Source organism: Hippocampus zosterae, chromosome 18, assembly GCF_025434085.1.
Source record: "Hippocampus zosterae strain Florida chromosome 18, ASM2543408v3, whole genome shotgun sequence".
NCBI classification, from domain to species: domain Eukaryota; kingdom Metazoa; phylum Chordata; class Actinopteri; order Syngnathiformes; family Syngnathidae; genus Hippocampus; species Hippocampus zosterae.
Genome location: NC_067468.1, coordinates 16,201,619 through 16,229,534, shown reverse-complemented (window position 1 = coordinate 16,229,534; position 27,916 = coordinate 16,201,619). Strand labels below are relative to the sequence as shown.

General features: G+C 49.6%; 1 protein-coding gene across 1 annotated transcript; it reads left to right on the top strand.

Annotated features, from left to right (window-relative positions):
• LOC127591636 (protein Shroom3-like) lies at positions 1 to 27,904 on the top strand. Its single transcript, XM_052051916.1, is given in 28 exon segments — positions 1 to 409; positions 412 to 635; positions 2,471 to 2,625; positions 8,695 to 8,883; positions 13,567 to 13,692; positions 15,094 to 15,324; positions 16,059 to 16,399; positions 16,483 to 16,711; positions 17,369 to 17,424; positions 17,545 to 18,007; positions 18,119 to 18,406; positions 18,975 to 19,389; positions 19,504 to 19,634; positions 19,739 to 19,885; positions 19,959 to 20,392; positions 20,486 to 20,692; positions 20,981 to 21,161; positions 21,258 to 21,555; positions 22,229 to 22,308; positions 23,837 to 23,922; positions 24,045 to 24,726; positions 24,818 to 24,980; positions 25,213 to 25,355; positions 25,457 to 25,523; positions 25,751 to 25,916; positions 25,991 to 26,112; positions 26,195 to 26,827; positions 26,982 to 27,904. Coding segments are annotated over 27 exon segments (6,072 nt in total). The 5' UTR covers positions 1 to 351; the 3' UTR covers positions 26,585 to 26,827; positions 26,982 to 27,904.
• The last annotated feature ends 12 nt before the right edge of the window (positions 27,905 to 27,916 follow it).

The window sequence follows — 27,916 nt, the reverse complement described above, 5'->3', positions numbered from 1 at the left end:
CCCCCTTTCTCTTTGCTCAGTGAGTCGCACCAAATTCTATTGTGATGCAAAACTTTCGGAAGAGAGAGACAGGGACGCAGCGAGAGAGGGAGAAAGAGCGGCTTGAATTTCTGTTTGGACGAATCCCGGAGCTGACGTCCGTTTATCTTGAAGTGCGATCCCTTCCTCCATCCGGCGATCTTTCAAAGGTTTTGCCAAACTGTTGCAAAGTCTTGCCGGTGAGTGAGCGTGGTGGTGTCGTTTTTTGCCGGATCTTTGGCCACTCTACGCGCTTCAGGAATGCACTGTGCACTTTGCAACTCGGTGCTCGGGGAACCTCCTGCTTTGCTTTTCCTCCACCGGGAGTTGTAAATGATCGACGGTCATGCGCTCGTGAAGGACAGAGGCTTTTCGTCAGCCCGGTGCCCCCCCTCGCGGTCCGCCCGCTCGCAGCCGGCCTGAGGACCGGTGAGCCGGATAGGAGCGCTTCCTTGACGGGCATGGACGGTGGCCGGGCGGGGCTCCGGCAACAGGCGGCGGGCGGAGGAAGAAGAGGCGGCTGGTCGCTCGTGGAGGCCCAGCTGCAGGGTGGAGCGCCGTGGGGCTTTACGCTTCAGGGTGGCCTGGAGCACGGCGAGCCGCTCATCATCTCCAAGGTACGGCGATGTCAATGCCTTCGATCCATGTCGAAAATGTTCATTTGTGGAGTGGTTGGCCTGCTGGTACGACGATGTCAACGATGTGAGTGACTAAATGTCGCGAACGCTTTGAAAGATGTCCCTCCCAAGGACAAAAGTCTACAATTGGAATTAGTGTCAGGTGTTACGGAAATAGGTGGGCAACAAAACTAATTCCATAGTACGTTCTCGCTTTCTTGCTGTCAAGAAATGGGAGATTCGTGTAACATCACTGAAGAAACGAAGACTCCCTCACACGGTTCTCCCAAGAGTCAAAAGTATGTAGTTAAAAAGTATTCCAAGCTGTTGAGTTGTCATCGCCAAATGAGGAAACACCGTTATATTAATACACACAAAAGAGAATTCAACATGATTTAAATACCAAAATGTTGAATTAAACCAGACATTTTCATTTATCGAAAGTCTGCTAGCTTTAAGTTGACATATACAGTGCAGTCTTGTGAAACGCCATGGTTGAGCTAACAGCATTAGCATGGATGAAATGTCATTATAATCCTTCAAACAACTGCTACTTTAAACACATGCAGCATCAGCATTTACAAGCAGAGCGTACGCCAATATCCGCAGGCCTCTATTATTTAATTTACTGCCCCTTAGCGACAACAATTATTACAATTCTTAATGTAATACTTTTTTAACTGGTGTGTTGAGGGTCTGAGTACTAGACCGGCCTGCCAGCAGTCCAGACATGTCCCCCGTTAAAAACGTGTGGCGCATTACACTGTTGAGCTGCTGAAGAACAAACATGACTATCGTGTTGATCAGTTTGGACATAAAGTATCGTGTCTTTGTAGTGTCTTCAATTGAACATACTGTGACTTGTAAAAGAATCGCAAAGGATTGTATTCAGTTTTTATTCACATTTGACAGAAAATCCTACGATCATTGGAATTAAAAACAAAGTAATTATGCCGGTATGGCCTCATTTTAGTAAAATGCAAAACAGCGGGCAAGCTATGTGTGAGGGTGTTTTCCCGGGAATAAAGCCAAAAGCCTGTATAATAGGACAAGAATGTGAATTATGTGGGGGTTTTTTCTGGGGTGGGAGACACGAACAGTTTTATTTTGTGATAGCCCATTTCGTATGACCCCAACACAACCTCAAAACTGTCTAATTTGTTCCTTTCTGTTGTAGTTGTCATTTCAGATACTTTTATTTCACTTTTGAATCCGAAATTGTTTATCATCAGCACATTTCTTCGTCTTTGTCAGGCTCACCTATTCCACACATTTCAGCTCAGGCTAAATAGTCTTAATGAGTTTAATCTGGAGGTCTCATGACATGAATGGAACTAACGAGACCAAGTTGACATGGCATTTTATTTGCGCCCATAACTACACACCAAAATACTTGTCCTGACCGACGACATTGCACAAAGAGCAGTGGCGGTGAACCCCACAGTCCCTCTCCGGTCTCTCGGCATAACCACTCCAACCAAGAATAACCAAATCGACACACACTATCTCGCAGGCAACCAGAGAAAACAAGACAATGTGACCTTGACATGACACACACACACTCAACAGACACATGTAGATGTCCGCTAGCTCACTCAGCTATAGGCTGCTATGAGGTGTCATCAGAAGGATTGATAAAGCGCTTCGGCGCTGCTGATACGCAAGTTCCGAATGCTCTAGAACAGGGGACGGGCAACTCCCAATGTTTCATCGGCGCTATTGGAGGGCCCCCATAAGAGCATGCATGCACTTCCTATCCAGACGTATGACAAAAACGGCATTTTAATTACGGACCGAATCCGTGCATATGTGTAAGAAAATCTGTCCGTTTGCAGGTAGAAGAGGGCGGTAAGGCGGACGCTTTGGAGCGCCCACTGCAGGCGGGGGATGAGATTCGCATCATAAATGGCATCAACCTGACAGGTTATCGTCAGGAAGCCATCGCCCTCGTCAAAGGATCGTACAAGACTCTCCAGATCACCGTCCGCAGGTAAGGATGCCTGCCATTTATCTCGCAGAATAAATCCAGCTGAGCACTTAACGGCACTCGAGCCGCAAAATTTGAAGTGGCGAGCGACCGCTGTAAGGCAAACACTTCTACAGTACTCCCTCCCTTCTCACTCGGCCCACCTTCAACTTTCTTAACTAAGCGTTTGGCCCGTTTTTTAAATTTTTAGTCTTTTTTTTTTTAACCATGTCGCGAGCTGCTGAAAAATGGATGGCGGGTCGTAGTTTGGACACCCCTGAGTGAGACCGCAAATAGCGTTTGGTCACCCACCGACAGAATGTTTACGTCTTTCCAAGGCTGCGCGCTATTACGCCACACGTTCTGGAAATCAGCCATGAGAAAGGCTAATAAAGGAATAACGTGGCTGCCTAAAAGGCGTCTTGTTCCGTAAAAGCATCTTTTGGAATTCATGCTAATGCCCTGCTAGCTGCTAGCTGCTTGGGCTTGGGGTGCGGCTGCTTGCAAAGCTTCTGTTGCCACTGCAGTTTTTATTTTCTGGAGATCCAGTGAGAGGACTGACTCAACGCGGGAATTTATTCACACACACGCGCACACACACACACACACACACACTCCGACAGATGTCGTAGCACCCATGGCATTGTGTTAAGGTGTGGCAAGAATCTCATGAGAACTCCTCCTCCAAACAATCACAGTTCAAGTGTGTCTGGCTGATGAACTTGCTTGTAGGGTTCCCGTGGATGGAGCTGAGTCTGTTTTTGCCAAATGATATCAATTGGTCATATCAATCTCATGCATGCAGTAGTTTAGGGAGTTTCAGTTTTTGTCATTCGAATTTGACTTTGGGAGGCATTTCTCCGCTTCGTACTGCGTCGCCGACTTGTAAAGTAGGTCAAACTTTATTGCGGCCTATTTGAGCTGCCCTCACCTTTGGACTTTGTTGTCTTACTCCTTCGCACACTGTATTTTATCAATAGGCTACGGGGAGAGGAAATTGTAAGGATGCCGGGGAAGCTCCGTAGACTGAAAAGCTGTATTGTTCCATGCGGATGACCGCTTCACTTTAAGAAATGAGCTGAGGTGGAGAAAGAAAACAAACCGCAGCGGATGCTGACATGTGTTCTCCACAAAGCCATTTGCGATACTGGCTCGTCCTCGTAAGGGTCACAGGGGGCGCCGGTTGCGGAGCAACCGCAGGGCACATGGAGAAGAGCTAACCCTTCATGTCACCGCCATGTTATTCCAACAACGGCGAACGGTTTTAAATTGTGAGAAAAAAGAATGCGTAGTGCACACGTGAATTATATTTAGTTAAAGGAGGAAGTTTGTTACCGCGCAAGTCTCTGTGCATGCCAGACTTGTAATCGTTTTTTTTTTTTGTTATGGTTAATTTTTAATCAGCTTTTTAAATTCTCCTCTAGTGAGTTTTTAAATGTGAGTTTCGTATCTTCTATTCCTTTTTATTCATTTTTTCCCCACCCCCTCAAATGCTTCATTTGAGTTTTTGCTAGTTTTTGTATCATTTATTATTGCAGCTATTTATGGAGCACAAGATTAAAAAAAAAAAAAAAAAGGTCACAACCGCTTGCGTACTCGAGTTAATTTTCTTCTGTACGGCCGCACAATAATGCCAAACTCGATACATTGAAAGTAAAACCAGAAAATTAACTAACAAAGATGAAAAAAAAACGACGTATTTATTTATTTTTAGTATTTACTTTTAGTAACTTCTAAATGTAGTTTTCGGGAGGGGTGGGGGTTAAGCAGTTTCTTTTCGATTTAATTTCAAGGGTGTTTTTTTTTTTTTCCTCCCCATTTTAGTTGGAGTCATTCACGACATTTTCCGTTGACGAGAGTGACCTTGGCACGTGCGGGATGTAGCGATATTTGCCGCTCACTTTTTCTGACTGGCATGACTGTTTAAATGCCCCATGTGTGGTTGAGCACATCCTTCATCCTCTATTGCAGGAAGACAAAAGGTGTGTAAGTCGGCGCGCGCCTGTCAAACGCTGCGTCACTCACCATACCTGTCTGTCCTCCGTTTTCTGCCGCACTGCCGTTCTGATTGGTGCATTCCTGCCAAACCTGGTTGGTTAAAAAAAACAAACAACTGAGAACAAAGTGAAGAGAGAGAGAGTGGACGAAACAAGCGCACGCAAACATTTTAGAGCGCAGTATGGCCTCAAGGCCTTCAAAATAAAGCATTCTATTTTTCCCCCCAGGACCGTCGCATCAGAGTTGTAAGTGCCATTTTGTTCTTTGGTGTGCGGTGTATATTTCTTGCTCTCCGTGTGTCGGACATAAACTCGTTTAGATGACATCTGAGGACCGTTCCCATTTAAGTGAAAATAAAACTGAGTGTATGTTGCTGAATGCCGATCGTATCACGCGGGGCTAATCCACAGGTGAGAGTGGATTTGATTATTCGATCACAACAATTCATTTGGTTTTGATTTTGTGTAGCGGCCGTGATCATATGCGGCACGTTTGGCGCGCCGGGTTATATTGAAAGTGAAGTGTGTTAGCCTACGCCGAGGTCGGCGTCGGAGCGAATGCGTGGCGAGGACCGTCTTTTAAACTTTAACTTGCACTTGATAGCTTTTGATGTGACATAACGCGGAAGGCTTTCGCTCCTCTCTTAAGCAGGTTTGTGTTGATTTGTAAGCGTTTGTGAAGCCGCTGTGCGTGTGTATGTGTGTGTTTCGGCGTGTTTATCGCCTCTATTGTTCCTTGCTCCACGTTCTGCAGATGTTTTGTCATTTAATACCTCCGTAGAAGCAGTCGGCACTACGCCGGGGTTATATTGCGCTTGTCGTTTGTTTTCCCTTCACCCCCCCAAAAAATACAAAAACAAAAACAAAACAAAAAAACATCCTGTGTGGCAGCTGCTTGTTGTTTGCCTTGATGCGGCCTGTATCATACACAAAAACATCGATTTTGTGGCCACTGTTGGGTACAAACCAAAATGTGAGTCACATCTCTGCTGATGCGGTGAACTTCTTTCCCACTGAAAGCCCCCTAAAAATACAGACGATGTTATTTTCTATTTCTTCAAGTTTGCGAGTTCTCTCTACGTTAGCGCGAGACGTCTCCCAAAACAATTTTGAAAACTCAAAATTGTCCACAAATGTGTTGCCTCGTCATTGAGTGGCGAAGAAAAAGCGCCACAACAGCCATGACCCTCATAAAGACATCAAAATGGACGAATGGTTCGATCAATGAATAGTTAACAAAGCAATGTTATCTTTGTGTGAGCATTTTAAAACAACTCCGACGGGTCCTTTCGGGGATTGCGCAGGTGTTGCTAATATGAGGAGTGGAAAAATTGTGGTTGTTCTGATGAAGTTTGTTCTTCTTAAAATCCAAACGAAGACCCTGGAACATGAAGAGCTTTTGCAGGTTGTACGTCCAAATGGCAAGTCAAAGTCAAGCGTTTCTGTATAGGTTACAATTTGCCCCCCCCCCCCCCCCCCTCTTCTCGCATTGAATGATTTTCGCTGACTCTCTTCCTTTGTGCCAGCTTGTCGTAATCAAGCCGAATGAATGTTTGACTTTCTCTGGCCCAAAAACGAACAGGAAGAAGTCAGTGCGGGGACAAGTGCAACAAAACCGTTTCCGGGACAACCACTCTGCACGGGTGTCTATCCGTGGGTGTTCTTTAATAAGATTCTCAAGACGGGGCAGTTCACAGAGGGAGCTTTTATGTTGGGACCGTGATGTGCAACCTCTAATTAGGTTCAGGGACAAACTTTCTTTTTTTGACCGTGTGACCAAAAAAAAAAAAAAAAAAAGCAATGATGCGAGTTTTTCGAGTAGATTCCCTGCAAGTGCTATTCTATATTTGATAAGCACGTTGATTCCAAATGAACGTATCTGTGATGACCGAACACACACGCGTCAGAAACAACCGTCCCACCAAACACGTGAACCACAGTAAAATACATAAGACACATTTTCATGAATGATTTCATCTTGTGTGGTTCGAGTTGCCGCCATTGCTCTGCTTGCTGCTGTTTGTTTCCTTAATTCATGATCCACAAAACCTCAAATGTTGCATATCGGGCACATCCGTGACAGTTTCTGCTTTTGTGTTGTTTAGATTGCGGCGGGTGTTTGTTCACGCCCGTATTTGTGTTGTGAGTGAAAACAAAACAAAACAAAAGCTAGCTAGCATTGTCTGTGTCGTCGCGGGATATTTGATCCATTCTAGAAATGGACCTCCTATTCCCGTTCCGTAGTTGGCGTCCCATCTCGTTGCGATTTTTGGCAACTTAAAAGTGGCCAACCGGCGTGCGTATGCCGCTTTTCACCTCCGGATGTTTCGTGCGTGTGTGTGTGTCCGCGTATGATGGCGAGTGGAATGTGACAACACGGTGCCTCCTGTTGAGGAGATTTCAGGGTGTTCCACATTCCTGACACCAGTTGAACAGGTTTCACGTTGAGCCTCTTCTCCGCGCACCTCCTTTTTTTTTTTTTTTTTGCTTCAGGATTTATTTCCGCTTCAAAGAATTGCTGATTCATAGACCTCTCCCGGGTGGTGTAACAGAAATTCCCTGACCTAAATTAATGACAGATGTGTTTGTTATCGCACAACAATCATGTTTATTGTTTAACACTTCAATGGCGCTGAACAGAAAAAAACAAAATCTGAGATGAGTAATGTTTTGGATATCATTTTTATTATTGTCATTGTAAAATTCTGCATTCAAGAAAACAAAGTTAGTCGGATCCGAGGGAATTTCTTTCTTTTCTGGGTCAAATTCCACAACAAGAGGCCACCAAAAAAAGCAATGAGCTTGACAGGCTAACTGGGCGCAACCAGGATTCCGTCTGCTTCATGTGCAAAAAATGCAGCGCAGTTCATTTGGTGCATTCTGGGAGGAGTTCTGTACAATCGGCGAAGCGCATGTAAAATGGGAGGTGGTGGGAAAATTGTCTTTGCTTGTAAAAACATTTTTGAAATGCCAGAAACAAATGTGATTGCAATGTATTGTCTCTTCAGCAATGCCATTTTGGAGCTCCCGAATAATCTCACGAATGACTAGTGGCCAATCACAAGAAGGTGTCATGCTATTTCGCCTACCACAAAAGTCCCTTCAGATCAGATTTTTGTGCCTTTGGCTCATTTTGGCGTATCGCGACAATCGGTGCTGACCTCTCCAAGAGCAGCTTCCCGGTGCGCTTTCCAGGTTTTGAGTTTTAACGTTAGGCATGATGGTCACATATTGTACATCCAGCTGACTACCGACTAGGGACCAGTTCAATATATCTGAACGCTTTCTTCTACAGTTGCTTCTGGCTTCCTCCGAATTATCGCAGTGACCGATCGATATTCTGGCACACTGTAGTATGGTTGGCATTCACACTTCCAATTCCATCACGTCAAGGTTCATTTTGCGCTATCTATCTATCTATCTATCTATCTATCTATCTATCTATCTATCTATCTATCTATCTATCTATCTATCTATCTATCTATCTATCTATCTATCTATCTATCTATCTATCTATCTATCTATCTATCTAGCTATCTAGCTATCTAGCTATCTATAGCTAGCTAACTATCTATCTATCTCTAGCTAGCTAACTATCTATCTATCTCTAGCTAGCTAGCTAACTATCTATCTCTAGCTAGCTAGCTAACTATCTATCTCTATCTAGCTAGCTAACTATCTCTAGCTATCTATCTGTCTAGCTATCTATCTAGCTAGCTAGCTCTTCATCAAACAACTTCAGCTGTTTAGTTCCACATTCAATCTCTTTACTGTCACTGATCAGGAGGATTCGGTACACACCACTGTGCTGATTAAAAAAAAAAAGAAAAAAGCTGAAACTAGGAACAAAACAAGACGTCTTGTCTGGCGCACAGGGTTGCGAAGACAATAAACGGGTTTGTTTTGTCTGTCACACGGCGAGTGTGGATTGTTAGCAATAAGGCAAAACGGTCTTTGTTGTGAAAGAGCAAAATAAATGAATGGTACTTGACAAAGCGATGGAAAGAATGCGATTGTAAATTCAAACTAAGCACATAATAAATTGTTTCCCTTGTGATCCCCCTTTTAATAATCATTTTCCCTTTTCCTTCCTTAGGGAATTTGATCCTGGATACATTGAGGAATTTGGGTCTTCACCTCTCTCATATCCTTCTTCTTTTTCTGCCCCTTCACCTCCTCCTCTTTCTTCCACATCACCGCCACCGGCACCACCGCATCAACGAAAAACAAGCCGCCGCAGCCGACCATGTTCCACGGGAGGGGTCCCGCTACGCATCAAGAACAGGTACATGACACTCAAAAGGTCGGTCGTGCCGGATGAACGACGCAAAGCGGCGTGTGACCAGCTGTCAAATGAGTCATCTCGCTTACTGAACAAAAACGGGAGCGCCTTTTATGCGGAAATCCTCTTTGATTTGTACGTGTGGTACAGGCGTTGTCGGCCAAGCGGGACTCGCGCCAGTTCGGCAGGTCATGACCCCTTGCGGTAGGATGTCCTGGCTAGGCTTTCTTTGTATATGCGCAAGTGTCTGAGGATTTATCGACTCCACTTGTGTGTTTGGGATTCAGGGTTCAAACAGACGATATTTCCATGGCGATCTCCTAACAATGTTCCGCCGTTTCTTCCGTCGGCGGCTTTGTTTACGTCGGTTGAGTGTGTGTGGGGAGTCGAATGATCCGCGTTGAAAAATGAGTCCCCGGGTGCTTAAAAATTCATGAATCACCACCGCCTGGAATCCAATCGGTCAGTGCCACGGTCGAGTTGTGTATTGGAGGAGTCACGAAAGGAAAAAAAAAAATCTGATATGCTCGTGATAGCTCACGATTTTTTTTCTTTAATCAGTAAATATTTTTCAGCACGCAAAGACTCTAAAAACAAAACGTAAAAGCAGTGTGGATCAGAAATTGTGTTCTGAATGGTGTCGGCGTCCTGCATCTCATCTTAACACCGTTTGTCAAAGCGGTCACCTTCCCCTCCTTGTCATTCTCTCTCGCTCCACACAAACAGTCTATAAATACGATCGCTCGTCCGCAGCCAGTTTCATCCTAATATGGAGGTCAGATCATGTGTGTGTGTGTGTGTGTGTGTGTGTTTTCGTGGGTGTGCGTTGCAACGATTTGGACCATCGCAGCCTCACGATGGCGCTATAGCGTGACTTAAGCCATTGATGTGGATTCTTGGATGGGTCTGAGGAACTCGGATGCACTTGGGGACGCTGCTGCTTGCGCAATCATCCGTCACCGAGTGTTGTCGTAACTTTGTCGTTAGCGGTATGGCTTCGTGACAGACTACGGCATCCTTACGGGAAGACGCCCAAGCGCACGGCGGGCTTTGTTTGCCCCGTGTTTGTCATTTGGACGTTGTCAACTGCTCAAGAGAATGGGCACTTGCAGTTACCCCCAAAGTACAAAACCTGTTCCCGCGACAAAGGGAGGAAGCCCAGTACATGTCGGCGACGATCTTCAGGATAAAGACGTGGATTTTCCGCTTTTCAGATGAAGAAAGAGCAGAATGTCTCTTATTGTTCTCCCGCAAACCCCTTGGCTCAGGGCTGACATCAGATAACGTTGGGTGGGGACGGGCGGGGAGGATCCTCGTGTGTGATTGGCCCAAAAACAGGAAGTGGACCCAAGCCCCACGAGGCTGGGTGTTCATTTGTGAGGGACATTTGATAACAGGATCCCCCGTTCCTTTCATTTCCTCTCCTTCTCCCCTTTATCTGTCCATCTCTCACCCTCAGTCCTTGACTGGACATCCTCTCTTGTCTCCTTCTTTGTCCTCGTTTTTCTGGTGTCCCAAAATGCGTTTTTATTTTCTCCGCTTCTCCACCTGGCGCCCTCCTCCTCCTCCCCGTCCGATGTTGATCACAGTTCGTCCCTTGTCGCGTCACGCTTCTCTCACCGAGCCCGTCCTCCTCCGCTCGTCTATTTTCAGTGATTCCAAGTTGATGTTTCTGAAAACCGAGTCATCACATTCCCTCAAAATGAGCTCACGGCATAATTGCTTTCAACACACGCACTGCACCGAAACAATCCAAACATTTTCCTTTGATCGGGTGACTCTTGCCTCATGTCCCGCCTAACTATTAGCGCAACCATGTGTCTCGAGCCATTTTGTCACGAGAGCCCGCTAGGTTTTGTTTCATCCCAATCATTACTTTTGTGCTCTTCAAACCTGCGATGAATACAAATTGGACACTCGACCGGGGCTGTGGAATGCGCGTCCACTTGGACTGAAGAAATGGTCACTGTAGTCTTTCAACTCATTGTGGGGGTCCTTAAAGGTGATTATACAAGGTCCTTAAAAGTGTGTTGTTGACAGAACACACACGTATGGCAGACTCGCACAGCCTCACGTGCACCCGCACACGCAGCGGCTATTAACATAGTTTCATGTGCGTGTTTTGACAAACGTCTATTTTGATTTCCGGGCAGATCTGCGAGATTGCTCTTTTCGGCTTTCCCACGGCAAAACAGACTTTGTGTTTGGTCTGAGCACTCGGGGAGACTCCACATTAAAACAGTAATTGCACCATTTGTAGTAATCTGCCCTCCGTCGCATTGCCATATCATTCCTATGGCTAGATAAAAAAGCAATTTAATCGGAAGCCCCCCCCCCCCCCCCCCCACCGCCCCATCCCCCCCATTTCAAGCTTGAAGTCATACGAGTGGAGGTACTTGGAGTAAAAACAGGGAGGGAGAACATCAAGATAAATGTGTACCTGGTTTATCAATCAAACTTTATTGATAAGGCACTATGCATACATAAAAATGCAAGTCAAAGTGATGCGCGATTCATACATCCGAATAATAATTGAAGTTGGAAATTCACGCAATGCAATTTTCATTCTTAATGGTTGAGATGTCAGGGAGGTTGTCCATCCGGGGTCAGGTCACCGGAGCAGCCTCTTACGTGGGGAGGTCTATACATCCCTCTCCCCAGCCACTTCGTCATCTCTTGCGGGGGAACCCAAATCCATTCCCACGTTCGACCCTACGCAGACCCTACGCACCGATCTACTCGATGATCTCTCCTCGCCCAGTCCTCATTAACAAGACCCAGAGAGGCTTGAACTCCTCCGCTTGGGGCAGGATCTCTCATCCCTGACCTGCAAAGGGCACATTCTCAGATATGTCGGGTGTTGATTTTCATCCAAACCGCTTCACACTGGAACTGCTCGAGTGACAGTTGAAGATGGCGGCTCGTTGAAGCAGAGAGTCACCTGCAAAAAAACTTGAAATTCGCCACTATCTCTTTTCTCTTATCACATTCCATTCCCCCGCCCTTCCCCGCGACTCATTCTCTCTCTTTCTTTCCGCTCTCTCCGCACATCCATCGCTAGCATCCAGCAGGGATGTTTACTTCATGCTTTTAACATGCGGCAGCCTAATGACTCGTAATTGCTTCAATTGCTCGACGCGCTGAGGGTCAGTGGGCAAAACCGTGCCAATCTCTCCAGCCCACCAGTACCAAGATAGCAGTCGGAGGGAAGAGACGCAGGAGTTGCAAAGGGGGCTCGCTTCTGTGGTCAAAGTTTTACTCTCCGTCGAGAAGAGACCAGAGACTGGATATTCGGTTTGAGACGGGGAAATGAGAGAGGGTGCGGAAGGCAGCTAAAGGTTTCATATGAAGCTCAACCAAATTTTGCAGATCAAATACGACTGAAAAAAAAATAATTTCTCGCAGGACAAAGAGCTTTTAAGTGTATGTAAGCCAGCGGTGAAAAGCGAGGCCATGGAGTTGTTGGAGGTATTCTATCGTAGGAAGCTTCGAAAGAAGCAGAAAAAAGCGGCGCTGGGTCGGTCCGAGGGGGCGCTGTGTCACTCGCCGTCGGAGGCGAGCGTCAACAACCTGGCGACTGGCCTCATTTCCAAAGTCCTCAGATTCACATCCAGGTAAAACGGTTCACCTTGATTTCTTTTGGAGCAACGTGTGATGCCGGCCCGTTCGTAATATCGGTACAAGTATATGCTTATATTGCTTCGCGGATGATTGAGCAATTTGAAAAAATTGCTCAATTTGAAATTTTTTTTTAAAAATAATCCAACTGCGCGTTTGCCCGCCAGCTCAATATTGCAATTGCCATCAAATACGCGACCTTTTTTTTTCACCTTCTCGTGTTTCATGAAACGTTGACGTATTGGAAGGCACGTCCTATTGAACTGATCAAGACTCGATCTAAAGAAATACCCAAAAAGATTGATCGATCGATAGATAGATATTTCAATCTACATTTATGAATAAATATATATATGTGGGGCCGGGGGGTCGCCGATGGTGTCGTGGTCCACTCGCCCTGACTTGTGTGACGGCGTGAATGAGGGTGCGAATGGTCGTTTGTCTCTGTATGTGCCATTTGCCAGTGGCGTCCTGTCATTACGCATTTTCCCGAGGTTCTGAAACATGCATGATTTCACGTAGCTGTCCCCTCATTATGCAGATAGCATCGTTTCCTGTTTGTCGGCATGAATAAATACGGAAAGACAAACGTATCCACTGCGATGTGAAATGTGAAGTCACAGGCATGATTGGTCTTTGGGAAAAAAAAAAAAAAGAAAAAAAAATCTCTGCTTACAAAATCTCCAAATGAGTTCAGATTTTTGGTGCTGGATATTTGGTTGCCGTCACGCATTTGGATGCTTTGAGTTTTAATATTGAAATTATAACTCGGTCGATATGTCATGCCATTAACACACAACATTTTTTTTTCTTTCATTTTACACATTTTTATTCGACAGCGCAACAAATGGATTACACGATATTGAGATGTATCTTTTTCTGTGCGGCACCGTGCTACCAAATTTGCCGCAGACCGGCGGTTGGCACAACACACGCGGTGAATTTAGAATTCGAATTAGCATCTGCAGCCGTACCTAATGAAATGTCCCGTGCGGATCCATCCTTCTTCTTCATTTTCATGACGTGTTTGAAAAAAAACAATTTCTTTGTGCGCAAACCTCCTCACAGACGCAGTGAAACGGCGTCCCGTCCTCACTCGTGGCACTCAACAAAGCTGGGTGAAGGTCAGCGGGAGTCAGAGCAGGAAGGGATGGACACCATGAGTAGCGCCTGGCATCACAATTACCACGCGAGGTCAGTGTGTGCTTGGTTTGTCTTTGGTGGACTCTTCTAAAACGAGCGCAGATCGAAAACAAGTGTTTGCGCCCGCCTCTTGAATGTGTTATTAAAAAACGCAAAATCAGCCGTGACAATTTTCAAACCGAGGCCTATGCGCGGCGACGCGTCCGTTACGTAAAGAGCAGCCGTCGGTCGGCAGATTGATGTCATCGGACAAAGTGACGTCAGTGTTTTTGTCAAACGCCAGTAAATGGAAGTGAAAGGCTGTGACATGACTCTGTTTGTTAGGCGGGGGCATTGACGCTAATACCCAAAGAGAGGGGGAATTCTTCATGTTCCCTCCCCACGTCACCTCCGGGGGTCTCCCGTGGCAACAACTCGCCCCCCTACAACAGACGCACGCGACGGACACGACCGTTGGACTGCTACGCTAACTTGAGACCGAGGCATTCTGGATTTGAAAGTTGTTTTTCACGTCAAGTAACAAACGGCGGACGGAGGCAGAGGGACTGACAGAAGTTCCCGAAGCAGGAAAAGTTACTGACACAGAAAAAAAAAAAAAAAACGAACGACAAAGACTGGCCTCTTTTCAAAAGCAGTAATTGCGTTGTGTTCGCTTGGGAGCGTTGCTGAATCAAAGTGGGACGTCGATGCACACACGCAGACACGACCCACACATGCACACGCTCGCCTCGCAGCACCCAAAAACTCATCTTCGGTCCGTGTCTCACTAATCGTCGCATTTATCAAGATTTTGAAACTTTTAAAAGATTGACTCCAAAAAAATTGAGATGTTTTTTTTAAATTCTATTTCTCACGTGCAAGGCGGCCCGGTAGTCCAGTGGTTAGCACGTGGGCTTCACAGTGCGGAGGTACTGGGTTCGATTCCAGCTCCGGCCTCCCTGTGTGGAGTTTGCATGTTCTCCGCGGGCCTGCGTGGGTTTTCTCCGGGTGCTCCGGTTTCCTCCCACATTCCAAAAACATGCGTGGCAGGCTGATTGGACGCTCTAAATTGTCCCTAGGTGTGAGTGCGAATGGTTGTTCGTCTCTGTGTGCCCTGCGATTGGCTGGCAACCGATTCAGGGTGTCCCCCGCCTACTGCCCGAAGACAGCTGGGATAGGCTCGGGCACCCCCCGCGACCCTAGTGAGGATCAAGCGGTTCAGAAAATGGATGGATGGATGGATGGATGGATTTCTTACGTGCATCCATTTTCCAATCTGCTTCTCCTCACGAGGGTCTCGCGGGGCACACTCAGACCAACAACCGTTGGCGCTCACGATCACACCTGGGGACAATTTCCATTGACCTTCCCGACATGTTTTTGTCGATCCATTTCGTAGCGCCGACAGCATTTTTGTCCTTTTTGGGTTCCGTGCCTAATGCTGCCGAAATATTCTTTGTGCGCGTTGAGCAGCGCCTCCACCACGGACCTCTCGGGCGGCGGCTTTGAATCGGACGGCGGCTACCTGAGGAAGAGTCCCGACCAGTACAGCTCAAGAGGCAGCATGGAGAGTTTGGATCCTCCTGCGCCTGCGCACCTCCAGCACCACCACCACCACCACCACCACCACCACACGCTGGGCCATCACAGCCACGGTGGCCCCCACCCTGCGTACTCCTCCTGCCAACAGCTATCGTCTGCCAGGTTCGTATCAAGATTTTTAATCCGATCAAAATCCGACGCGTCCGAGGCTGCGTTTCATCCTATGTGGGCTGCAAAGTGAAGGACAAAGTCGTCAACCTCCAATCATTGGCGCCGCCATGATTCACCCGATGAATGAAGCGTCATTGTTGCATGGTGAATGCTTTCCCGACCTGTTTGATTGCATCTTTCTCTCTTTCAATGGCCATAGCGAATGTTTCTCCTCGCTTCTCAATACGCGTTGCGACTTCCGTCATGTGATTCATCAATGAAAAGACTGCTGTGCGTATCTCGGAAGAAACCGTTCAAGTCCCGGCCCTGACATCGGGTGCTTCGCATCTTTTCTGTTCTGTGATTGTTGTTTTTTTTTTTACTGAAAGGGCTCATATTTGGTTATGTGCGGCTTTTTGGAAAACAAGAAACGTTTATGTTCAGGCACCCCTGCGATCGTCATACTTTAAGTTACAAACTGACCCCCGGCCCCTGTCGGTGAACGGTTTCTTGGCCCTCGCAGTTGAAAAAAAAGTTTGGGGACCCCTGCTATAGTTTATGCGTCACAATTTTAGGCAAACCGCTAGTGAGTCTCGTCACTCGATTGTTTAGGAACTGGTTGCACTGTGCTTTGGAACAGAGAAGTGACAACAAAAAAAGGGAAGCTCTAAATACCAGCACAGATTATGAGGCGTGTTTGCGATTTTTCAACCGAACCCACGAACGAATGTCACGTCTCGTTCTAGATCCTCCAACAGCATCGATCACCTCCACAGCAAGCGGGACTCGGCATACTCCTCCTTCTCCACCAGCTCCAGTATTCCGGAGTACCTGGCCTCCGCTCCACCCTTCAGTCCCGAGCGCTCCTATTCACTGGACACCGTCCCCCAGAGAGGAGGAAGCGGAGAGATGCAACATGCTGATGTACGTTACATACGGATGCTTTACAATACCCAGCAGGGAAACGAGCAGGAGCAGGAGCGGGAGCAGGAGCAGGAGCCGAGCTCTCCGTCGGCTTTATCGCTCCATAACGACGATTCAAGAAGTGGGGACGGAGCAAAGGGAGGCCACAGCAGAGATCCGCCAAGTAAAGTACCACCATCAAGATTGGTCATTTCGGATGGCTTTGCATTTATGATTGATTTCTTTTTTAACCCTCGCTGCCATTAGGTGGCGTCTGTTACCGCGGCAACAGCAGCGGTGCCGCTATTAGCGGCGTGCTGGCTGCAAACAGGCACAGCGTGGGTCCTATATGGGCACCCGGAAGCAGTCCCGGCTCTTATGAGAACCTGAAGGGGGCGCCGCCCCCACCGCGGCGCAGCGACAGCTTTGCGGCCATCAAGAGCCACGAGAGGCCCAACTCTTGGTCAAGCGTGGAGCAACCCCGGCCGGTGAATCGGTGAGCCGGTTGGCTTTTTTCCCAAGGAAACGCCTTTTGAATGAATAAGAAGAAAACCTTTATTAGTCTCACAATGGAGAAATTCCAGATTCACAGCAGCAAAGTTATGAAAGGAAGAAGTAGAACAACAAAAAAATAGGAGCTGCTGGAAAGGCAGCCACTCTCGCGGCGCCATTTTGAAGTCAAAAATAACAAAAATAACAACACAACACATAGGACAGAGACAGTCGTGCAATCTTCACCACTTTTCTGCATACACTTTGTTGTCTGAAGCAGTTCTAGATGAAAGAGGAGAGGATCAAAGTGTCCTTTCTCCAGTGGATCAGAGACGTCATGCTGAAAATGTGCACACGTCTGCTACAAGCCAAGTTTTGAAAGCAAACACAAAGCTGTAGCGTCCATTGACGAAAAGAGATTAGTTCACTTCTCCTGTTCCACGTAATCCGCTTCAAACTCCAAGCCGCGACTCACAGCTGACAAAAAAAAAAACGGACCCGTTTTTCAGACCGGCAATTAGCATTCTTTGGTGTATTTTTTTTTATTAGAGAGAATTGGCGTTTTTTTACCCACATATTTTTCCATCAGTCTGTCTATTGCACTGAAACATTCTCTTCCCTTTAATCTGACATTTCATCTAATGGGTCACGTTCCAAACAGGACTCTGCAGAAGGGCTCCTATCACCACTCCAGTGGGCCACTCGCCTCAAGCACAGGTACGGTATAAAAAAAGTCACCTACGTTTAGAGACAGAACCAAAATCTGCCTCATCTAGGATTGGCCGGCCAGTGCAGGGTTCAATGATCGGTTGACATTTTACCCGATTACTATTTCAGCTAAAGGCTCGTGCTTGACTGATGGTCAGCTCCACACGGTCATCGAAAAGAGTCCAGAGAGCAGCCCCACCACAAAGCCCCGACAGGGTTTTTCCCCGCCAGGTTCACCTTCCGGACCTTCCGCCAGCTTGACGAGCGGGGCCCCCCAATCAGGACGCCCGATTCTCCCCACGGGCGTTTATCCCGTAGCCCAGCCAGAACCGCACTATGCGCAGATGCCCGCTTCGAGTCCCGCGTCATCCGCCTCGGGAGTTTATCCCGCTCTGGCCAATGACGGCAAGCGGCAACAGCATCAAGGTCCGCCGAAGGTCAGAGGACAGGAGGAGGAAGCCAGCGAGCGATGGCGGGATGGAAAAGCGCCGTCGATTGAAAAAGCTCACCAAATGGACATTTCATCACCGTACCTCCACTCCGCCGTTCCGCCCGTTGCCGCAACGCCAGGCAGAGCGCGCGACCCACCAAGGTAATGATTTGATGTGTCCGTCGACGGATGCGTAAAAGTGTTTCAACCCGTCCACCCCCCCCCACCCCCCACCCAGACTCTGATCGTCTCTTTCTCCTCCGACTCTATCAGGAATCAACAGGAGGACGGTCATTTTGGTCACAACAGAGCCTTTCCGACTGCAGGAAGATCCGAGAGCCAAGCGGGGGGGGCCAACGCGTTTCCGCGCCAGCAGGGACCTCAGGCCGACAGCCCGCATCACCCCCATATGCATTCGAACCAAGGAGCCCACAACCGAATCTTGCAGGAACAAGACTTCCTAAATCCCCAAACTCGGTCACCTTTGACCCTGGGACCCCACACCTTCCAAGAGCGGAGGGATCCTTACACAACTGTGCAGTCGGGGGGGAACGTGAGAAGGTATGTACAAGTCGAGAAGAATACTACTGCTAGAATACACCCTAATACTTTGAAGTACTGGCAGGGGTCTATATTTTACCGGTGTATATATTTCAAGAGGAATGGTGCCTTCACAGATGCCTTAACACACCCGCATAAGATCGCAGAGTTGGGCTTTTGAACCTTTGGCTGATAAAAATCTGGGTGGTCCATTTCCTTTTGGCCAGGAAGGACGCGTGACATGACCAAAAGCAAATTGAAATGTGGGCTCGTCAGACCCCGGCACGCATCTCGACTTTGCGCCGGTCCGTCTCGGATGACGCCGCTCCGAAAGAATTGAATTTCAACTTGCAGATGTAGTCACAAACTGATGATGATGATGATGCTTCTTTTTTTAATGCCGTGCCACGTGAGAGGTCAAAGGTCACCGGCATTCATTGTTGAGGTTTTGTGAAAAGTGCCTTGAAATGACTAATTTGCAAATTGGTGCTATAAACCCCCCCCCCACTCCCCCAAACCAAGTAAACTAGAATTCACCTCCAATTTGCGAGACGTCACACGCATGACGAATTTCTTCTTCTCTTTTCAGACTGCCAGAGCAACCCGACGTCCATCCAGAGCCAGTGTCGTACTCAAGAGTCGCGCAGGGACAAGCGCCCCCTTCCCACTTGGCGGTTCAGCCTCAACACTCCTCCCCCCGTCACCACAGTGACTCAGCAGCTCTTCATTACCATCACGCGGAGCAGAAAGAGCAGAACAGAGACAAAGAACACCCGCTGACTCGTCTGGAGAATGCCCTGGTCGAGGTACAGCGTTCCACCAGCCCAAACGGTGCCGTCTCTGCCAGTAGTCATGACAACGACACGTTGGGCGAGGGTATCCAGGGACCCACCCGTAGTCTCTCTGTCCTAGAGAGGGTCAGTCGCTTTGAGCATTGTGACAGAGAAGGAAAGCAACGGAGTCAAAGCATCAGTCATAGCCACCACAAAAGCTCTTTCCGCCGGGTGAGTCCAACAAACCCAAGAAACGCATCTCGGCCGTTTGGCGTTGCAAGCGTCACAAATCCTGAGCCATCCACCGATCTTGCTCCACTAAGTTGCAATGGTTCAATCATTCAGAATCAGTTGCTTGACAAGTGCCACGGCGCCCCCTGTGGAGCGGAGGACCTCAGAAGCATGCTGGAAAGGAGCACCAAAGCCCACCGAACGATGAGCTCCAGAGGAGGCGGCGGCCATTGCAAGAAAGACAGGTGGGCTCGTGACGTTGCTCTATTTTATGTGTTGTGTCGGTGCCTATTGGGCCTTGGGGGGGGGGTTGTGCATTTTCTTAGCGCTTTTCTTCTGCTCTGCTCAGGACCGCGTCCGATCCCAGCTCAGCCCTGGAGAGGAGCCTAAGCAGCCTCCATTTGGCCGGACCCAGAGAAGGCGACGAGAGTGCGACCTTATGGAAGCAAGACGTCCACGGCGCGCCGGGCGCTTTGCAGGACGCGTCCTTCCACAGGTCGGAGGTCAAGTCGGCAGGCCCGCCGTTTTACCGTGGGCCAGTCCTAACGTGGAAACTTGTCTTCAAGCAGATCCTACAAGGACTCGTTGAAAGAGGCGCAATCGAAGGTCCTGCGCTCCACCTCCTTGAAACAGAATCGCGCCCCCGTCCGTTCCTCACGTGCGCTTCCCTCCCCCAATCCCGCCTCACGTGGCGGCCATCAGCCTCCCCCCTCGGAGAAGAAAGGCCCGAAAACCATGCCCAAACCCCCGGGCGTCGTTGCCCACGCCCCGGTGCCATCCCCTCATGCTCCGAAAGAGCGCCACGCGGTGGGACCGGACATCCGAGGCCCGAGTCCCCCGGCCTTGCCCGACGTCGCGCCCGTCGGACCTCCCGCCGCGCTGCGAATCGGCGGACGCAAACGTCTCACCCCGGGCCAGAAGAAACGCTCCTATTCCGAGCCGGACAACATGAACGAGATCGGCATCTCGGATCCTGAGAGAGGTCTCTTCAGGCTTGGGGGAGGTACAGCTAGACTCGTGCAGTCCTCGTTTTGAGGCGAGCTTGTATTCAGCTCCGCTGGTGAACCGACAGCGATCTATCTTCCTTTCCTGCTAGAGACCAGCGTGGCTGACCGGCGCAAGATGTTCGAACTGGGATTCGCAAACAACGCCGTGTCCAGGCCCGACTTGCGTCAGCTTCAGCAAGATGCCGTGGCTCAGTACGTGCTGAGGAAGAGAAACGCCAAGAAAGACGACGGGAGGGAGCGCGCCGGGCCCAGGCCTCTCAGCGCTTATCTGCAGTCGGAAAACGCCTCCCAGTCAGGTGGGGGCGCCCTGGCGCAATTCGCACTTGCAATCCTGCACTTTATCGAACTGCCCCACCCTCTTTGGGACATCCGAGTTTGCACGCCTCCGGTTTTTGTCTCCTTGCCCTTTTTTTTTTTCATGCACTTTAGATCTTAGCGAAGCTGCAAAGTCAGAATTGGATTTCTTCGGGTCATCGCAAAACAAATCCTGTCGTGAAAAAAAAAAAGTACAATGCTTACTGTCCTATTTTGTTCTTCTCTGCTTCTTGGACTGAATTCCCCCCCCCCCCCCCCCCCCCCCCCAGACACCTTCAGCCTCTCCTCGACCTCCAGCCTGCTCTCCCTCCAAGACTCGGGCCTGGATCGCAGCCTTTCTTCGAGTGACAGGCGTCACTTGTCCTCCCCAGGAGCCGACCTGCGAGGCCTGGCGTCCAATTTGTACCATCCGGCCAGAGCGTCCGCCCCGAGGGCTCCGTCGCAACCGTGGTAAGCGAGTCGACTTCAAACCGCCGGGAGGACATTTTTGAATCGCTTCCAGCCGCTGCCGTTTGATCGCCGTTTGATATTTTGTGTTCCTTTTAGTGGCGACTCGCCACCCGCACGCCGCACCTCCATCGCCCACCTCCCGCATCATTTGGCCCGAGACGCAGGCTCCGATAAAACCGGTCCGATCGGGTCGAAAGATTCGCGACAGGCGGCGGGGCCCCGCCAGACGCAGCCCCTCCACCCCGAGCGGGCCGGCGGGTCTTTGGCCATGGTGGGGTCCGTGCTGGGCTCCGGTAAATCCGCCTCCGTTGAAGACCTTTTGGAGCGGTCGGAGGAAAGGATCCCAAGCCACTCTCGATCCCGCTCGTCCCCAACTCTGGACGTACTCCGCCAGGTAACGCGCAGGGACTGACGTTGCAGGAAATGGACACTTTTTGTGTCCCCAAATGTGTCGAGAAACGTCAAAAAATGTTCCGCCGCACATTTGGCTTCGGGGACATTTTGTTCGGAGCCGCACAGGAAATAGCCCAAATCCTCGCGGTTTCCTGTATGGTGCCGCCGGGGGGGGGGGCTGCCGGCTGGGCGCCGCCGTTTGATGCGTTTGATAGGAAAGATAAAAGGCAAACGGCCACGTACGTATACATCCGACATCCGCAGAGTCCTTCGTGGAAGGCAGCAAAAGGCCAACTTGTCTTTTATCTGCGTAGCTTATCGGCGGCATCAGTGTCGCGTAAACAACATTTGAGGCAGACACACAGAGACGCTCTTTTCACTTGAAGTTTCCCTGCGGACGTTTTCTCTCCTGGTAAATAAAGGAAACGACATTAGAGTGACGTCGGTCGCTATTGACGCCAATTTGCATCAAACATTTTCCATCTGAGCCCCCCGTTTCCACGTCAGGAGCTATTTTGGACATTTCTTGATACTTTTGCGTCTTATTCTTGCATTTATTAGTCATCATTTGTCACTCCCGTTGGCACGCGTGTGCTGCCAAACCGGAGTTTGAAGCGGGTGCCCCCCTTGGCTGCATCTTCCAAATCTAGCGGACTGCCGTGTGTGTGTTTCAGGACTACGCGGCGGATCAAGTGAAGATGCTCGATGCCTTTGCATGTGAGCCGCAGCACCGCTGCGCTCAGACTGAGGAAAGGTACCGCAAACGCATCTGCATCCTCATCGCTCATCGTCAGGCTGCTCGCTTCCCTTTTATTGACATGATTTTGTGTGCGTGTGTATCAGAGAATGTGTGATCAATTATTATTATTATTTTTTCAATATACTGAAACAAGTGAGGCTTGGGTAGGAACGGGAAGAACGCAAGAGATTATGCATCGGAAATTATATCAGGAGAGGGAGGAAGATCATTCATTCATTCATCTTCCGAGCCGCTTGATCCTCACTAGGGTCGCGGGGGGTGCCGGAGCCCATCCCAGCCGTCTTCGGGCAGTAGGCGGTGGGACACCCTGAATCGGTTGCCAGCCAATCGCAGGGCACACAGAAACGAGCAACCGTTCAATCAGCCTGCCACGCATGTTTTTGGAATGTGGGAGGAAACCGGAGCACCCGGAGAAAGCCCACGCAGGCCCTGGGAGAACATGCAAACTCCACACAGGGAGGCCGGAGCTGGAATCGAACCCGGTACCTCTGCACTGTGAAGCCCACGTGCTAACCACTGGACTACCGGGCCGCCCGGAGGAAGATCAATGATGGCAAAAAAAAAAAAAAAAAGATGAATCAGCGCTACGAAGAGAACACGATGGAATTAAGGAGTTAAGAAGAGCGTGAAGGAGTTGAGGGACGAGGACGATGGTGTTTGGAGGAAGAAGAGAAAACTCCCTGGCACCGACGCCGAAAAAAACAAACAACGTCAGTGCGCTGGGATTTATGAAGTCAAAGCCATCGAATATGTTTAGTCTCCAAATGTGAAGGGCAAAGGTCACTTTAGGAATTCTGTATGGGGGTGTGTGTGTGTGGATGCTTGCACAAATCTTTTTGATATATTGCAATAGCAAGCTGGTGAATGTACTGCTCCTCACGCAAGCCAACCTTGAAAAAAAACAAAAAAATGAAAGGACAATTTTGAATGATGGTGGGAAAACTTGATCCATCCATCCATCCATCTTCTACCGCGTATCCCGGGGCCAGGTCGCGGGGGCAACAGCTTTAGCAGGGAAGCCCAGACTTCCCTCTCCCTAGCTACTTCGTCCAGCTCTCCCCGGGGGATCCTGAGTCGTTCCCAGGCCAGCTGGGTGACATAGTCTCTCCAGCGTGTCCTGGGTCTTCCTCGGGGTCTCCTCCCGGTGGGACATGCCCGGAACACCTCACCAGGGAGGCGTTCAGGAGGCATCCGAATCAGATGCCCAAGCCACCTCATCTGGCTCCTCTCGATGTGGAGGAGAAGCGGCTCGACTCGGAGCCCCTCCTGGATGACCGAGCTTCTCACCTTATCTCTAAGGGAGAGCCCGGACACCCTGCGGAGAAAACTCATTTCGGCCGCTTGTATCCGGGATCTCGTTCTTTTCGGTCACGACCCATAGCTCGTGACCATAGATGAGGGTTGGAACGTAGATCGACCGGTAAATTGAGAGCTTCGCCCTTTGGCTCAGCTCCTTCAGCTGTCTCCGTTGTACCTTGCGTGTCTGCGTTCTCTTGACAATTTCCCGTGTCGCGTCTCTCAGCGCCGGAGACAAGGAGCCACTAGAGGGCCTCGCCTCTCCTCACAACAATCCTCACCGCGTCCGGCCTGCCGGCTCTTCTTCTGGAGGTGAGCGTCTCTCACTCTTTGCTACTCGCACCATACAAACATCAGAATGAGGGTGGCGGGGGGGGGGGGGGCATGCCGGATGCCGTCATTTTGATCCTTCTGTGTCTCCTCCTTCCATCCAGCCTTCTCCCGCTCCCCCGTCCCACCGAGGGACAGACAGCGTCACAGGAACACCGAGCGTCAGCGAGCCCACAGCATGTCGTCTCTCGCCGCCTCGGTCGGTCTGCCTTGCCCGCTCTCCCGCTCGGCCGAGGCGCCGAGTCGAGCCGATCCGGACGCCGTCGCCTTCCCGGGCGCCGTCGGAGCCGTCGGCCTCGACGCCTTTGCGACGGACAAACCCGCGCGGCGCAGTTTGAGCGATGGCGGCCTATTAGAGGACGCTAGCGATGGCGCTGACGGAGAGAGGACATTTAGTTGGGAGGGAAGAGGAGGCCGTCGCCAAGCGAGCATCAAGTCTCCGGCGACATCGTCGTCGTCGCCGCCGCCTCATTTCCAGTTTGCTTCCACGCCGGACGAGAAAGACGCCGGCAACGTCGAGGTGCATCCCTCCTCTTCGTCTCGTCGGTGCGGCCTTGAGAACGTTCCCTCGGTGAAGAGGTCAGAGTGTGGCCTCGGCAGCTCGCTCGGCCAACAACAAACGGCGGCAACATCCGCGGGACTATCTAGTGAAGACTCGGATGAGGTCTTTCTTCTCAATCCTCCTCCTCCGTCGCTCCAAGCGACCGACGTGACGGAAGCCTTCCGTCCGCCTCCCGCTCCTCTCCTCGAGCTGGACAAGAAAAGCTCTTTGCAGACGCCACCCAGGTTGGTTTTTTTCCATTTTCCATTCTCCAGTTTGATATCGATGTCGAAATGAAAGCCGGCTCAGGAGTGCGCTCTCGCCACCCTGCGCCAGCTTTGCGGCATGGCCCAAGCCGCGAACGTCCACCCTCACGTCCACCTCGTCCGGCATGGACGGCCTCCAGTTGGACGAAACGCTGAACGTCGAGTACCAGCCGCTGCCCAAGAGGGAAAAGACGGCGGAGGAGCTACGAGTGGAAACGCTGGCACGGCAGCTGGTGGGTACCAAACGCCATGTTGCTTTATTTTATTTTATTTTATTTTTTTGCGCTCACCTGTCACAACATCAGAGATGGAGACGTTCCGTAGATGAATTTGTGTAACTTCCAGCGAGACAAAGTGCTTCCTGTCGTCTCGGCTTTGAAGGCCGCTTGTTTTTCAGCCCCCCCTTCCGCAGATGACCCAGTTTTTCCTTGCCGCTGCTAATTCTTCTGTTTCCGCTCAACGCAGGTCATGCAGGATGGCTCTCTGGCAGCCATCTTAGAAACGTCGGAGGGTCGATCGCCCGTCGAGCTCGTGGAGGAGATCTTTCACAACAGCAGACCGGGTGCTAAAGTCGCACGGGAAACCAGGGCGAGCCCGTTAAATGACAGGTGGTTATTTTCCTTTGGATCTTGTTTAACCTTCAGACTTTGCTCTCTTTTTTTGTTGTTGTTGTTGTGGCCATTAAATGCGGGTGTTGCATCCTGTCCAGGAGTGAGAATGGTGTCCATGCAAAAGTGGATCAAAGGATGGAGGAGAAGGAGCTCAATAGCAAGAAGGTAGAAACACAAAACACAACGCAGAATCCAAAGACGGCGGAACCTCAATTTAAGGGACCCGGAACCCAACGGGGACCCCACATCCATTTTCTTAATCCGCTTATTCTCTGGAGGGTTGCGGGCATGCTTGAGCCTATTTGTTGAAAAAGCGACAGTGGGGGGGGGGGGCACATGAAATGGGATTGGCCTATCATTGCTCTGAAATGCGAACGTTTCCCGTTTGTTAGGCGCAGCTGTGCGAGGCTCTGAGGTGCAGCGTGGCGGCGATGCGGCGAGAGAAGGAGCTTCTGGGCGAGGAGCAGAAGCGCCACCAGGCACTCGGGGCCAGTCTTGACTCTCTGGTGCACAAACTATGCAAGATCAATGAGAGGGACAAGTACAGCATGTTCATTGGTACGGCAATCCCTTCGAAATAGGCGCGGCGCCGATAACGGAGGGCTCGGATAAAGTTTTTTTTTTTTTAACAGGAGATCTCGAGAAAATCGTCAACCTGCTCTTGTCACTGTGCGGTCGGCTGTCGAGGATTGACAAATCTCTGCTCGCTCTGCAACGACAAGAGCTGGCGAAGGAGGAGCCTTCTGACGAGCGGGTGAGAAATCCTCATACGGGTGACGCCAGTCGTCGCCGGCTCGAGTGGCGTCAGCATTTTCGCTCTCCCCCCACCCCCCCAGGACTCCCTCGTTCACAAGCGCTCTCAGCTCCTCAGCCAAACGGAGGACGCCCGGGAACTGAAGCAAAACCTGGACCGACGGCAGCGCGTGGTCCACGCCATCTTGCGAGGCTACCTCAGCGAACGCCAGCTGCAAGACTACCGCCATTTTGTCGCCGCCAAACCCTCCCTCCTGATTCGCCAACGGAACCTCGATGACCTCATACGCCAGCGCCAGGAGCAGCTGAGCGGGCTGGCGGAGACCCTCCCTCCGGATGGGCCCGGAGGATCTTCTTGGCCCGGCGCCCCGAGCCCCGTCTCCCGCCCCTCCCCCTTCCCGCAGCCGCTTCCCTCCTCTGCGATTCCCGGCCACGCCCACTCGGCCCGCTCCACCGCGGTGACGTCGCTGTGATGTCGTGAAAACGGCGGCCGAAGTTAACAGCGCTGGTCTCGCTCAATCGATGCACACGCCGTCACGCGTCTTTTTTTTTTTTTTTTTTTTTTTTCGCGCCCTGACTGAAACTTTTACAAGAAAAAATAATAGCGCATCGGCCTTAAGTCTGAAATTTGCCCAACTGCCGCCATTCGGACGCCATTTTCTTTTATTGCTTAAAAGCTTCCAACTGTTGTAGGAATACCGGACGCATTGTCTTGAGTATAACAATGGAGTCTTGCCCCGCCCCCCCCGCGAGTTAGGACAAGGGCCGCAAAGCCTTAAATGTTGATATGCAATTTTCTTTTCAACTTGCTTCAGACACAACACTCGGAGAAGAAGAGACTCTTACTCGTGATCACGTGAAGACTGTGAGGAAAATGCAAAGGTGCAAACGTGGCTCTGGTGGAGCGTCCTCAAATCGACAACCGTGTTTGCCGCTGGCCAAAAGACCAAATAGGACAAAAATGGCCACGAAAATGGAAATTCCACTTTATTTTCATGTTTGATGTCAAAGAAGGAAGAGTCCAAAGATTGGATTGGGATGCAACGTCGAACGTGTTTTGTCATATGTACATTTTCGGCTGGCCCTAACTTATTGATATTAATATAAAATCACAAAATAAGCCAGTCTTCACATTTTTTAGCAGAAGTTATCATTTTAGATTTAATGAACCGAGCAATGCCAATGGAGGCCTAAAATTGGATTCATTATTCAATTCACTCCTTTTGGTGCCAGTTGTGTTTTCCTGCTCTGAAAGAACGCCGCAAAGTGTCTCAGCATATAATAGTTTTTTTTTAAGCAGCAGATGGAAATATTGGCCATATTTTATTACGCTACCACTCGAGACTATGCACTTACTCATCAACATACTTTTTGGAGGTTCCTCCAATCGGTGAACCTCATGCCATTGAATGTCAAGAATAAGTTAAACGCGTCAAACTTGTTTATTGAGGCGGCAATGCGGATATTTAAAACGTTTTTAACGACGCGAGTACACGTTTTATTCGCGCTGAAATGTCTAAGGACACTATTTTATCCTACAGCCACAAATGTGACCTTTTTTCTAGTTCGGATGAGCACATTTTACATATCGTCAGTCTTTGCTATTCTCCAAATATCACACACAAAAATCGATCACGCTCACTTTTTTGATTTACTCCTCATAGGCACAACAGATGATGTTTTGCTGGTTGACTTGCTGGACCTATTAAAAAAAAAAAAAAAGGTTGGAGGGTTGGAAAATGGCTCCTGATGTTCTTTTGTTTTTTGCTAAATAAATATATTTTGTAAATGGCGTCAGCGATGCT